The sequence below is a fragment of the Vombatus ursinus genome, unplaced genomic scaffold (assembly GCF_900497805.2).
Source record: "Vombatus ursinus unplaced genomic scaffold, bare-nosed wombat genome assembly UNPS02010219.1, whole genome shotgun sequence".
NCBI lineage: Eukaryota > Metazoa > Chordata > Mammalia > Diprotodontia > Vombatidae > Vombatus > Vombatus ursinus.
The window spans coordinates 6721945-6736717 of record NW_020949997.1 but is presented as its reverse complement, the minus strand read 5'-3'; the positions used below and the strand labels follow the sequence as shown (position 1 = coordinate 6736717).

General features: G+C 38.6%; 1 protein-coding gene across 1 annotated transcript in view; it reads right to left on the bottom strand.

Moving 5' to 3' along the window:
• Positions 1-14506, bottom strand: part of LOC114037061 (two pore calcium channel protein 2-like) — a 65544-nt gene extending 51038 nt beyond the window's left edge. The window contains exons 1-2 of the mRNA XM_027853860.1: positions 14402-14506; positions 5039-5121 (exon numbers count right to left, since the gene is read on the bottom strand). Of these exons, the coding sequence (XP_027709661.1) occupies positions 5039-5121; positions 14402-14506 (188 nt within the window). The remainder of the gene's footprint in view (positions 1-5038; positions 5122-14401) is intronic.
• Between the last annotated feature and the right edge of the window lie 267 nt (positions 14507-14773).

The window sequence follows — 14773 nt, the reverse complement described above, 5'->3', positions numbered from 1 at the left end:
AGAATTACAAAGAATTCATGATAGAAAATGCTATCCATATCCAGGTAAAGAACTGATAGACTCTGAATGCAGATCAAAGCATACTTTTTCCTCTTACTTTTTCATTCTTATTATCAACTTAATTTTTCATGATTTTTTTTTCCTTTTGGTCTGCTTCTTTCGCAACTGTGACTAATATGGAAATAAATTTTACACAATTGCCGATATATAACCTATACCAAATTGCTCACCATTTTAGGAAGAGGGGAGGGGAAGAAGGAAGGGAGAAAAATTTAGAACTCAAAATCATAAAAATGAATGCTAAAAAATTGCCTTTACATACAGTTGGGGGAAAATAGAATTCTATTAAAATAAATTTAATTTAAATTCAATTTAAAAAAGAAAAACAAGTAGATTTAGCAAGAATCATGGCTACTTTAACAGAGATTGGAGAAACAGAGAAAAGAGCAAGGGATTATATTAAGGAGTGAGGTACAATGAGGGAGAGACAGAGTTTACAAAGCATTTTCTTAGTAAAATATGAGAGAATGTTCTCGATGGAGAAGGTGGATGAAGTCTAAGAAGAGAATGACAAGTTCAAAATAGTTGCTGAGAGCAATAATTGTAATAATCAATAGGGAGGAATAAAAGGACTACTATGCTGCAGTGAGGGACCCACTTGAGATTGAATAAAAACTTATATTGACCAGAACTCCCTGAAATAAAAACTAAGAAAAAATGTATTTACTTACAACAAAATCTATTAGAAAATAGCTTTCCCCCTCTGTAGTTTCTTTAACTAGGAAAAGAAAGCTATCAACAGGAAGAAAGTTATGAAATCTCTTAAAATTAGATGCTCCATTCTTTTTCCTATAGGATTTTCTATCCATTCATTCAACATTTATTGTGTATCTACTATGTTTCAGACAATACTTTTCACAGAAAACTTTAAAACTATCACCTTGGATTTTGTGGATTTAAATGTCCCATCTAATGTACTTACCAAATAAAACTTTCACAGGGGTCATGTGAATTTTTGATTTATCTTAGGCATATCAAATTCAGCAAGTCTAAAATGGAACTCATATTTTACTTAAAACTCATCATCCCTCCCAATTTCCCTATTTCTGTCAAGAGTGAATAGAAGAATAATGGTACCCAAGTTTGTAACTTTAGAGTCCTCTTTGATCCTTCCCCTTCTTCCATCTCCCAAAATTCAATCAGCTGTCAAATTTTGTTGATATTACCTCTGCAACATCACTCCAGTGTGCTCCCAGTATGCTCCCCTTGGTCCATACCAACCTAGTTCAGGACTTTACTCTCCTCTCGCCTGGATTATTACAACAGCCTCCTAATTTGTCTCTCTGTTTCCAGTCTGTACTTTCTCCAATCCATCCTCCAAACAACTGCCAAAAACAATATTCCGAAGACACAGCTCTGATTCTGTCACTTCCACAGTCAAAACTCTTCTGTGGTTGGCTATTGCCTTTAGGATAAAGCCCTCCACAGTAAATAGGCTGAGCCAATATAATAAAAGTGAAAATGCTATCTAAATTAATTTACTTATTCAGTTATATACTAATTCATCTGGATGAAATAAAGAAGTCATGAATCTCAAGGAAAATTAAGATTGCTATTTACATATCACTCCAGAAATCTTTTCAGCCTGTAAGCTCACTCCAGCCAAGGAATTTACTTTCCAGAAGCACTTTTCACTCTTTCAGTCTCTCTCTCTCTGATTAGATGATTCCTCCCAGAACTTCCAATGAAGGAGGGCACCCAGCAGCCATGTTTTCATTACTCTCCAGGATGCATTCTGGACTTTTCTTTTTTTTTTTTTTTAAGGCAACTGGGGTTAAGTGACTTGCCCAGGGTCACACAGCTAGTGTGTGTCTGAGGTTGGATTTGAAATCAGGTCCTCTTGACTTCAGGGCTAGTGATCTATCCATTCTACCATCTAGCTGCTCCCCGCACTTTCTTTACCATCCTTCTACTCACCTCCACCTTCATTCCCCCCAAAATCCCTTTCAGCTTTCTTTTATGTGTTGCCTTTTCTCATTAGAATGCAGTCTCCTAGAAAGCACAGGGTTGTCTTTTTTTCTGCCTTTATATATCAGTACTTACTATATTGCCTGGCACGTGGTAAACATTTAATAAATGCTTGTTGATTGACTGACTGGGAATAATTAAATAAGTGGGTAGGAATCTCAAACTATACTACAAAACAGTAATCATCAATATAATTTGGTACTGGTTAAAAAAATAGAGATGTCTATTAGTGGACAGATTAGGTGAACAACATACTAAAGCAAATGAACCTAGGAGCCCAATGTTTGACAAATAAGAAGACCCCAACTACTGGGAGAAGGACTCACTATTTGACAAAAACTGCTGGGAAAACTGGAGGGAGGTCCAGCAGAAGTCAACTTTAGATTAGCACCTCACACTACTTACCAAGAAAAACTGCAAATGGATATACGACCCAGACATAAAAGGTTACATCATCATCAAATTTGATGAACAAATCTATGGACAGGAGAAGAGTTCACAATTCAACAGGTGAAAGAGAGGATCATTCGACTACATTTTATTACACTGACAATTTGATTACATAAAATCAAAAAAAGTTTTGTAAAAACAAATCCAAACACAGACAAGATTAGAAAGGAAACATATAACTATATTTAAAAAAAATTTTGCCCCAAGTTTCTCTAATAAAGATATATATATGCATATATATGTGAGTGTGTATATATATGTGTGAGGAATTGATTCAAATTTACAAAAATAAGAGTCATTTCCCAATTGAAAAGTGGTCAAAGGATATGAACAGGAAGTTCTCAAGGAAAGAATTAAAACCATCTACAGCCACATAAAAATTCTTCCAATTACTAATAATTAGGGAAATGTAGATTAAAGCAACTCTGAGGTTGCTTTATCCATCAGATTGGCAAAGCTGACAAAAAAAAGGAAAACAAAAATATTGGAGGGGCTGTAGAAAAACAGGCATATTAATGCATCGTCGAAGGAGCTGTGAATTGGTCCAACTATTCTGAAAAGAAACTTGGAACTATTCCCAAAAAGTTATTAATTGTGCACAGTTTTTGATCCAGAAATACCACTACTATACTTGTACCCCAAGAAAATCAAAGACAGAGACAAAAGTCCTATAAATACAAAAATATTTATACCAACTCTTTTGTGGTAACAAAGAATTGAAAACTAAGAGTATATCTATCATTTGGGGAATGACTAAACAAATTACGGCTTATAATTATGATAAATGTGATTGTGTTATAAAAGAAAGAGTTTCAGAGAAACCTGAAAAGATTTGAATGAAGAGGAAAACAAGTTATACTAAAATTACAGCATGACAAAGATAAACAAGTTTGAAAGTCTCAAAAATTTTGATCAAGGTCATTATTAATCATGATTCCAGAGGATTGGTGATAAAGAATGTTATCCAACTGTTGAATAGAGAGATAATAGATTAATATGAAGATTGAGATACACATTTTTGACACCAATATAGGGATTTTCTTTGTTTGTCTATGTTTATTTGTTACAGCATTTTGTTTTCCTTTTTATTCCCCAGATTTGGATGGGAGGGAGAAAAAATAAAGGCTTGATAATTGAAAAAAAAATGTTTAAGATAGAACCATACAAGACTTCAAGCTTTTTCTGGTTTGCATGGCTTGCTTAAGCTGAACATGCCTGCTACTTATTTCTCCAAGTCTAATTTGGTGTCTAAGGAAAAGAATGTTTGTTAATGACATGACCCACTTGGGTGGCCAAAGGCTAACCATTAGAAATTATTCTAATTGTGTACCTTGTTAATTTATGATGTGTGAACATACATATATAAACGTATATATACACATGTATGTATATATGTAAATACATATTATGACCTGGGCTTTTTAAAGAAAGTCTGATTAATGAATTAATGAATCAATCAATAAGCATTTATTAAGCACCCATTATGTGCCAGACACTGTGCCAAGTGCTGGGGATACAAAAAGAAGCAAAAGTTAGTCCCTGACCTCAAGGAGGTTACAATCTAACAGGGGAGACAATATGTAAACAAATACATATGAAGCAAGTTATATGCAAGATAAACAGAAAATAATTAATAGAGGAGAGGCACTGGAAGTAAGAGTTGGGGAAGGCTTCCTGTAGAAGGTGAGATTTTAGTTGGGACATAAAGAAAGTCAGGGAGATCAGTAGCTGGGATGGAAGAGGAAGAGCATTCCAGGCATGGGGGAGAGCCAGAGAAAATACCTGGAACTGAGAGACAGAGTATCTTGTTTAAGGAACAGCCATGAAGCTAGTTTACTGGATCAAAGAGTACATCATGGGGATTAAGGTATGAAAAGACGTATACAGTATCTTCTGAAAATATTTTTAAACCACATTCCAAGCGATGACTAAATTAATAGGTGGAGATCATTTTTATTTTTAAAAAAAGGTTTTCCCTACTGTAATTTATTAAATATCATTCTATACTAATAAGGTTCTGGTGTATTACAGTAAAACTGGAAAAAGAGGATAAAGCCTTTCATTAGCTGACTCCTACCTACCTCTCCAGATTTATTTCATATTATTCCCCATCAAGTATTCAACATTCCTGTCAAACAGAAATTATTCCCCAGACTCAATATTCCATCTTTTGCCTTCATGCCTTTGCATAGGCTATCCCCAATGCCAGGAATGCTTATCTCTGCCTCTTAGAATCCCTGGCTTCCTTCAAGGCTTGGTTCCAGCCCCATTTCTCATGGGAGATCATTCCTGATCCTCCCAGTTAAAAGTTGGTAGCTTCAAATTACCTTGTATTTACTTATCTGTACACATCTATCTCTCGAGTAGACTCTAAATACTCTGAGAAGAGAAAATGCTTCATTTTTGTTTTTGTATTCCCAAACGCCTAAATCGTAAGCACTTAATAAATGTTTGCTGAAATAAAATAAATGAAAATTCAAGAAAACTATGAAAAGGAATAAGTTTTTTCAATACTACATAGGCACATATAGATTCAGAGATAACATACACAATTCATTACCTGATAGCTTGGGGTGAGGTTTCAAATGGAATGTTTCTATTGTATTGGGCATCACACACGTAGGCAGCAGCCAACAAGAGGTCCTAAAGATTTTGAAAGGGTATAAATGAGATTGTCTTAACACGAAAAATGGAGATTGTATTCCCTAACTACTTGTTCCAGCACTGGTTACACTTTCATTCATACCCTGACTCCCTAGCAGAATAGTCCTTGCTCCCCATTGCCATTTTTGGGCTCTCCCTCTACTATCATCCCTCAATAACTCCCCCTTTGAGGTTCATTAAATCCACACTTTATTATTGAATCAAGATTCTGGTGGCTGTTGTCTCCACAATGCTTTTCTTTCTTCTTCAATGAGTTCAGTGCCTGGCTCAGTCTTTCTCTCCTCCTTAACTACTGTCCTCATATTAAAGGACTTCAACATTCATATTGATATTCCTTCAAACACTCTAAATTCCCAGTTCCTCAACTTACTAACTTCCCGTGACCTTACTAGCTACACACAGAGATAGTAATATTCTTGATCTTGTCATCATTCACGAGTCGTCCCCATCCCATGCTCGTTAACTCTGAAATTCCTATATCTAATTATAATCTATTATCATTCTCACCTCTTTCTCTACTTTGCAACTTCAACCCTGTCTTTTGTCCTCATCACAACCTCTAATCCCTCGACCCCTCAAGTTCTTTTGCACACTATCACCTCTGCACTATTTACACTTTCTTCTCTTCCCCATCTTTTTTTTTTCTTTTTTAGGCAATTGGGGTTAAGTGACTTGCCCAGGGTCACACAGCTAGTAAGTGTCAAGTGTTTGGTCTGAGGCTAGATTTGAACTCAGGTTCTCCTGACTTCAGGGCCAGTACTCTATCCATCGTGCCACCTAACTGCCCCTTTCCTTCCCCATCTTAACCTCTTGGTGAACCAATTCAATTCTCCACAATTCTCTCAAGTCCCTTACCCTTTTATCCTATTAAAGATCTTTTCCCGTCAAACTCCAACTTTAAATTACTTCCTATCATCCACTACCTTTGCTCTTGCTTATATGCTATTGAATGAAGCTTGAGAAAATCATGAAGCATGCTGACTGGATCCACAAATTTATGTTATATCTCAACCGAACCTTCACTGTAGCAAGTAATCTTTTTATATTTCCCTAACCAATGTGCTATCCTAACTCCCCACAGTGGCTTTTCCAAACCTTTTCATCCCTCCCCCAGCTCCCCACTCTTTGAGTTGAGAATCTTGCCTCATATTTCACTGAAAAAAAAAAAGGCCATTCACTGAGAGCTCCTTCTTCATCCCTCTTCCTCACCTTACATCACTCACACACCTTTTGCCACTATCTTCCCTTTCAACTATTTCACATGAAGAAGTAGCTCTTCTCCTTGCCAAGGCAAACCCCTATACATGTGCAAGTGATCCCATTCCATCCAATCTTCTCCACCAGATTACTCCATCTATCATCTCTACACTCTTGCTAGTCTTCAATCTCTCCCTATCTACTGACTGCTTTCCTACTGCCAACAAACATGGCTATGTCTCCCTCCTCAAAAAACCCTCCTTTGGGCCACCCATCCCCACTAGCTATCGTCCTGAATCTCTCCTATCTTTTGTGGCTAACCTCCTTGAAAAAGCCATCCGCAACAGGTGCCTCTGTTTCCTTTCCTCTCACTCCTTTCTTAAAACTCTGCAGTCTGGCTTCTAACCTCATCATTCAACTGCTCTCTCCAAAGTTACTCATGAACTCAGTGGTCAAATGGAATGGTCTTTTCTCAGTCTTCATCCTCCTGGACTGCTCTGCAGTCTTTGTCACTGTTGATCATGCTCTTCTTGATGTTTCCTTCCCTCTAGGTTTTCATGAAACTGTTCTAGCCAGATTCTCTTCTCTACTTATTCTCTGTCACCTTTGCTGGATCTTTATCCAGGTCACACCTGCTGACTGTGGGTGTCCAGCAAGGCTCCGTCCTGGACCCTCTTTTCTTCTCCTTCTGGCCCATTTTACTTGGTGATCTCATCAGCCCCATGGATGTAATTATCATATCCATGCAGATGATTCTCAGATTATTTGTTTAGTCTTAACTCCTCTCCTGAGCTCCGAGTTTGTATTTCCAATTGCTTACTGGACATCTCGAACAGAATGTCCTGTACATATCTTAAACTCAACAGGCCCAGAACTGAATTATTTTCACACACATCCCCCAAACTTTCTCCTCTTCCTAATTTCCCTCTTATTGCAAAGGGTACCATCAATAATAAAACCTCATCTCAAATGCCTAGGTAGTATATCTTTTTAAAATTTAAATTTTTTAAATTAACAAACATTTCTTTTCTCTCCCTCTTCCCCCCCCAAAAAACCCAAGAAAAACAAAGCCCCTGTAATAAATATGTATAATCAAGTGAAACAAGGGGAAATTCTATTCTGGAAGTGATTCTCACAAACAGGAAGGGATTGGTTGCTGGGATAGAAATGATAGGAACCTTGGGGGGAATTGACCACTGTCTCCTAGATCTCGTAATAGAGAAGAACAAGAAATTAGGTTATAGGTGCTTGGATAACAAGCACTCTAGGTTTGGGGAAAGCACATTTCAAAGGACTCAAAAGATGGATAACTAAGATTCCATGGAATAAAATCATAAAGGACAAATAATCTCAGTAGAGAAGCTAAATTCTCAAGAATAAAATTTCAAAGACACCAAGGGAAACAATTCTAATTAGGAAAAATGGGAGTTGCCTAAGAGATCTATGTGGACACACAAGGAATTCACCAACCAACTTAGATTTTTTAAAAGGAATGTACAGATGCTAGCAAATTAAGGTAACAAAGATTGAGTATGAGGGCATGATGACACATTCCTGTAAAAAAAAAATATTGTCAGAGTGAGCTGAGACTGGCAAAGCAATTTAAAAACAACAAAAAAGATTCTTTAAAACCATAATGCGACCCAAAAAGAGAAACATTAGAGAAAGGTCCTCTGCTTAGAGTGGGTGCTTAGATAACTGACAACAGATAGAAGTCTGAGCTGTACCATTGTTATTTTGCTTATGTTCTCTCTGCCAAGGAGAATGACCTTTGCACTGGAAATAACAGAACAAAAATAATTAACAGAGACTTGATGCTCAAGATAAGTAAGAAGTTACCAAGAGCACCAAGCTGCCCCTGATGAATTCAAGTAAGAAGGGCTCAAGTAATTCGTGCCCAGGTACTGAAAGGACTGACAGACATGACTGCTGAACCAAAGACTTTGATGTTTGAAAGATAACAGAGAATTGGAGAGGTACTACAAGACTGAAGGAGGGCTAATGTCTTGATTTTCCCTTCAAAAAAAGGAAGACAGTGTCTCAACTACAGGCTAGAGATCTTTACTTAGAAGTGATTAGAAGATTCTAAAATGGATCATTAAAGAGATGGTTAGTGAACATTTAGAAAAGGGAAGTGGTGATTACAACAGAGTTTAAGAATAGATAGCACCAGGCAAATCTTAACCCCTCTTATGACAGGCTTACTAAACTGGCGACAAAAAGAATTCAGTAGATGTAATTTACATGGATTTTAGCAAAACAGGTGATAAAGTTTCTCAATTTTCTCTTGCTGTTCCTTGAACAAGATGCTCTATCTTCTGGCTCCATTCACTTTTCAGTGGCTGTTCCCCATGCCTGGAATTCTCTCGTTCTTCATCTCTGCCACCTGGCTTCCCGTAAGTCTCAGCTAAAACTCCACCTTCTACAACAAGCTTGCCTTGATCTTCCTTAATGCTAGTCCCTTCCCTCTGTTGATTGTCTCTAATTTATTCTGTACATATAATTTTTGAACATTGTTGTTTGCATATTGGGTCCTCCATTAGACTTCTTGAGATCATCCCATTCACATCATAGTTATGATAATTGTGTAGTTCCCTCCATCCCATTTTCCCTTTATTTATAGCAAGCTCCTTGAAAGCAGGGATTGCATTTTGCCTTTCTTTGTATTCCCAGCACTTAGCACAAGGCATTTAATAGGTGCTTGATAAAAGCTTATTAGCTGACTGACTTGTGGAGGAAATGGGGTTGGGAACTGGATGATAAATAATTAGGTGGGTTCAAAATTTGTTTAATGTCTAGACTGAAAGAGTAGTAGTTAATGGCTCAATATCAGCTTGACAAGATCTACAGTAAAGTGCACTGTGCTTTTTTTTTTATCAGTTACTTGGATAAAGGCATAGATGACATACTCATCATATGTGCAGATGATGCAAATTTGGGAGGCACAACTAACACAGAAGATAGCAGAAAGAGAATCCAAAAGGACAATGACAGAGAGTGTTAAGCTGAATCTAATAAGATAATTGAATACAATGAGAAAAATACAAATTCTTATATTTCAGTTTTTTTATTACATGTACAAGATAAAAGAGGCATAATAAGACCTTTGTTGGTCTAACAAATATCTGGGGGTTTCAGTGGACTGCAAACTCAACATGATTCAGCAATACAATGTGGCAACTTTGCAAAAAGCTCATGTGATCGTGAGTGGGGTGGAGTAACACAGCTTCCACTACACAGCCCATCAAGATTCTACCTGCATTGGACTTCATAGGGAGCATCATTTAAGGATGTTAACAATTTAAGACCGTTAACAAGCTGAAAAGTGTCCCCAGGAGGACAACTATGATGGTGACTGGCCTTGATTTCACATCCCATGAAAAGCTATTGAAGGAACTAGACTCAGGGGGCACATGATAGCCATCTTCAATATGAAGGGTCTCATGCAGAAGAGGGATTAGACTTTTTCTGTTTGGCTCCAGAGAACAGAACCAGAAACAATCATAGGAATGACAAAAAAGCAAATTTGAGGTTGATGTCAGGAAAAACTTGCTAATAATTAGAGCTATCCAAAAAAGCATTTGGCCAACCCCAGAGGTGGTGAGTTCCTTCTCAATGGAGGTTTTCAAGCAAAGGCTGGGTAAGTACTGGTGGGGATGTGTTACTATAGAGTCTTTCTCTGCATGAGGTTCCTTTCAACTATCAAATTAAGTGATTCTGTGACTAGCCTTTGAATCCCAAAAGCATTTTCTAAGTGTTCAGAAAGCACAACATTAAAGCCATGAAGACTCAAAGTGGATTGATAAGACACAGCAATATGGCAAGGATGGGGCTGTGCTAGAGCTGGCTCTTAGGAGCTACAAGAATGTTAAATTTTCAGTGTGAGCATTTATATTCAGAAATCCAAAATCACTACAAATCAGGGCTTGGTTTATTGTTTTGTTAATTGTTGAGACTTTAAAAACTGTTAATAATGCAGATTAAACTTAAAAGTGTATATGCATATGTTTTGTTTTGAATTTTTTTCCCCAGGAGAGCACAGTTGTTAAACATTTTTACCAATACAACCCTGTGTTATTCAATAAACATTACTTCAGCTCAGTAGGAGTGCAGGAGAAGGCTCAAGGAATGAAATCATCATCAGACTAGAGACCTGGTGAATATAGGCTAATAATAATAACAATAATAATAATAATAATAACTAGCATCCATTACGCCATTTGAACTTCACAATACCCCTGTCAATCAGGTATTATAGACATTACTATCCCCATTTTACAGATCTGGAAACCGAGGATCAGAGAATTAAATGGCCTGCCCATGTCTACATAGCTAATGAATGTTGGAGGTAGGATTTTAATACAGGTTTTCTTTATTTCAAGTCTAGCAGTCCATCCACTAAGCCATACTGTCTTTTGCTATGATTTTTCTTAATGGCTACAATGTTAACAAAAGAAGATGGAGGTTGGGAAGGCAGTTCATATAGCAGGACCGTGACAAAGGCAGAAGAGCATTGGACGTGTTTAAGGAATAGTGAATAATACAATTTGGCTAGAATAATGTGGAGGATAAAAGAAAGTGATTAAGTACATACACGAGGAATTAGAGACTGGGAAAGAATACAAGGTGCTAATTATATAGTCACTACATAGACATAAAAATCTGAAAATAAAAATAAATTTGAACTTTCTGAGCTTGGTATGGAAAATAAAGCTTAGAAAGATCAAATGATTTGCTGGAGGCCACACAAATAATAATAATGATGATAGCGAGCATTTATGTAGCACTTTTAGGTTTGCAAAACCCTCTATGTGTGTTACTTCATTTGATCCTCCTAACAACCCTGGGAGGCAGGTGCTATTATCATCATTTACAGATGAGAAAACTGAGGCAGACCAAGGTTAAGTGATTCACCCAGGGTCATGAAGCTACTTATGTGTCTGAGGTAGGATTTGAATTAAAGTCCTTCTGAGTCCAAGTCCAGCACTCTATACCCTGTACCACCTACCTATTACAATAATTGGTGTTCAAAAACCATTTGTTGATTTGAGTGAATTTTTTCCCTACTCCTTGCAAAATTATGCAAATCTAACATTAAAGTGAACAGATTATAGCTGCACTAGGTCAGAGTCTGTGCAGGAGAAGGTACTTGTCTACAGACTGCCCCTACACCAGCTTCTTTAATGACTTAATCAGTAACCTTCCAGATTCAAGTTCACTGTTAACTAGTTAAAAAAAAAAACCAAAAACTTCCTTAAGATTATCAGCTGATGTTTAGGTGTAGATGATTATTTTCCACCAATGCCACTGAAAAACATCGGAAGGATAGGGAGAGAAGGAAACAAAGGTCAGATTGGAGATGAAAGTTACTGAAATTTATGATTTGCCAGCACTATCTTCAGCCTTCTCAGCATTTCTGGCTCTGAAGGTTCTGAAACACTCCCCTTACTTATTACATGTTATAGCAGCTACTTTCCGCCAAAGAATTTTTTTTAAAGAAATCTTAGTTTAAAAAACTTTAAAATAATTTTAAATATTTGGCATCACAGTATTTTGGACTCTCGAATATCATTTAGTCTAACCCCTCTCATTTTACAGAGGAAGAAACTGAGGGTTCAGAGAGATAAAATCCCTTACATAGTCTCATAACTAGAACATGACATGCCTCAGACAAGAAACTAAGTCTTCTCACTTCCTATTGAGTATTCTTGCCATTAGATCACACTACTACTCTTTACTAACTTTTCCTATACTCTTCCTCTGGAGATAACTACATTCATTCCCCGTCCCCCCCAATCCAAGAAGAATTGCCCCTCCAAGCTGACCAACAACCATGGTAGAACATAACACAGGTGTGAACTGTCCAGATCACTTGTTTGTTTCGTTTTTTTTTAATTTTATTTTATTTTTAGGTAATTGGGGTTAAGTGACTTGCCCAGGGTCACACAACTAGTAAGTGTCAAGTGTTTGGTCTAAGGCCGGATTTGAACTCAGGTCCTCCTGACTTCAGGGCCAGTACTCTATCCACTGCACCACCTAGCTGCCTCCAGATCACTTGTTTTTAACTTGCTTCAGAATCACGTAGAAGCCAAATGTATCAGGGATATCTAGATTTGGAAATGGTAGACAGTACTTTCAGTAGTTGGAGCTTGGAAGACTGGAAGCTGAGAAAGTAACAGTGTGATATAGTGGACAAAACACCAGGTTGGACATCAGGGGCACCCCCTCCCCTGAGTTCACATCCTCTGGCTTAGTGACCTTCAGCAAGCTAATTCATGCTTCTATCCCTCTGTCACCTCATCTGTAAAATGAAGGGGTCAGACTAGTTGATAAGGTCCCTTTCAACTCCAAATCTATAATTCTGGTTTACTTCTCTCCAAAGGCTGGGCCTAGAATCAAGAAGACGAGTTCAAATCCAGCAGGGGACACTTAACTAGCTATATGACCCTGGGCAAGTCACTTGACCTTTGTTTGCCTTAATTCACTGGAGAAGAAAATGGCAAACCACTCCAGAAAAAAAAAAAATGTCAAGAAAACTTCATGGACAATATGATTTGCCGGGTCACAAAGAGTTGAGCACAACTGAACAACAAGGGACAAATGAAATGGCTGTAGGGAAACTGTGAATCTTGGGGGGAGGGGAGATAGCACAAAAATATCCAAAGAGAACAGGAAGTGGCCCAAACTAGAGGCCACATCTTAGGAAGTCCCCTCTTCTCCCACCTTCCCCAGTTTTCCCTGAAATAGGAGAGAAAAAGTGGGCCAAACGTTGGGTTTGGCTCTTCAGGTCAATATAAGGCTACAAGTGTAAACTAAGATCCCTTCTCTAGATGGAGAGGCTCAGCACACACACAGAGAGTTTTCTTTGCAATCATAATCTAGAAACTATGCCTGGATTTAGCTGCAGTCCTAGCCATCGAGCCCTGTTGTTTCCCCGTCTGGTTTTGATAATCACAGATAAGGAGTCCAGGAAGCAGTCCACTGCGGTGACGGAGGGTAACAGAAAGTGAGCAGAGGTGACAACCCAAAGCTGAGAAAGGGTAAACATTCCCAGAACAGTCCATGGGTAAGCTGGGTTCTCAATTTACAGTATGGGCTTCCAAATCACTCTCCCTCATTCCAAACAGCAGGCCTCCACCTGCAACTAATGGAAGCATGTTTAAAACGTAGAGGGTGAGATGACTGGAAGATCGGAAATGGCACAGAGATAGAAGAAGCATTTAACTTTGTCAAAAGAACTTTTCCCTGAATTCAGAGGATATGGAGCTGGATGGAACCCGAAAAGTACAATTTGAGTCCCATAAAAAAGAAGCCACTTGTCTGAAGTCCTACAGGTAGTAAGTAGGAGAGACAGCCAAGTTGTATTAACCCATGTGAATGTCGGGTGCTCTAGTGGTGCTCTAGGGTGCTCTAGAATAACACTGACTTAGGTTCACAGCGTTAACTTGGAAGTTTGTTTCTCCCTCCTTTCAACCCCCTCCCAAATAGAGCCCCAACTAACTCCAACCTCTAGATGCATCTAATTACTGTTTTGAACTTATACTAAATTTATGCTAAACCTTTTGAAGAATGAAGGATCAAAACACAGAAGAGTGAGTCCAGTTACCTTACATAAACCTTTAGAAACATGTTGTTTGCGATCTGAATAGGAAACATATATATATATATATATATATATATATATATATATATATATATGTAGGTAGGTAGGTAGGTATATACACACTCCGTCTGAGGAAAGGATTGGGGAAAAGTGTAGAGATTCAAGCTTGTGAACAAGTAGTGGTGGGGGGGGGGGGTTTACAGGGTTCTAAGCCCCATTGCTTCTCCAGCAGGATCTTCCTAAAGGGAGAAGGGTGTAAGATTATTGGAACTGTGAGAGAGCCCCTTAACAACCTCTGTTTCTCTGCTTAAGTGTGGTGTAGAAGGAAAGGGAGGGGTACTGGGGAAACGCAAGGGTCTCCAGCCCGTAGGTTAGTATAAACTGTGGCCCCCTCCAGAGCCGCGTCCTCCCACCGCGCGTCTCCTCCCACCCTCACCCCATTCCCTGCCTCGCCTTTACCTCTTCTGTGGGCTGCTCTAGCTCCGGGCTAATCTTGACTGAGCGACCCTCCCCGGCTAGGGGGGCCTTGTTACTCGCTTCCAGTTCTTCTTTGGTGCCATGCATCTCAACAAATTTCGTGCTTCGGCCAGACCGAAGTGGACACCTCCGGCCACTGAGGCGACAGCCTGACTTGAGTCTGAGGAAGTAAGGAAAGTGCAGGAAACTGGACAGTGGCCCAAGGTGCTTGCAGCTAACGGAGGCTGCTGAAAGGTGCTCCCGGGCTCATTGCCTGGGCTCGGCTGAGAGGACACATCCCTCTCTGCAGCCCGGGATACTGAATCCGCTGGAAAACTGAGCGGCAGCTAGGGCGGGCTGAGAACGGGAGATTTA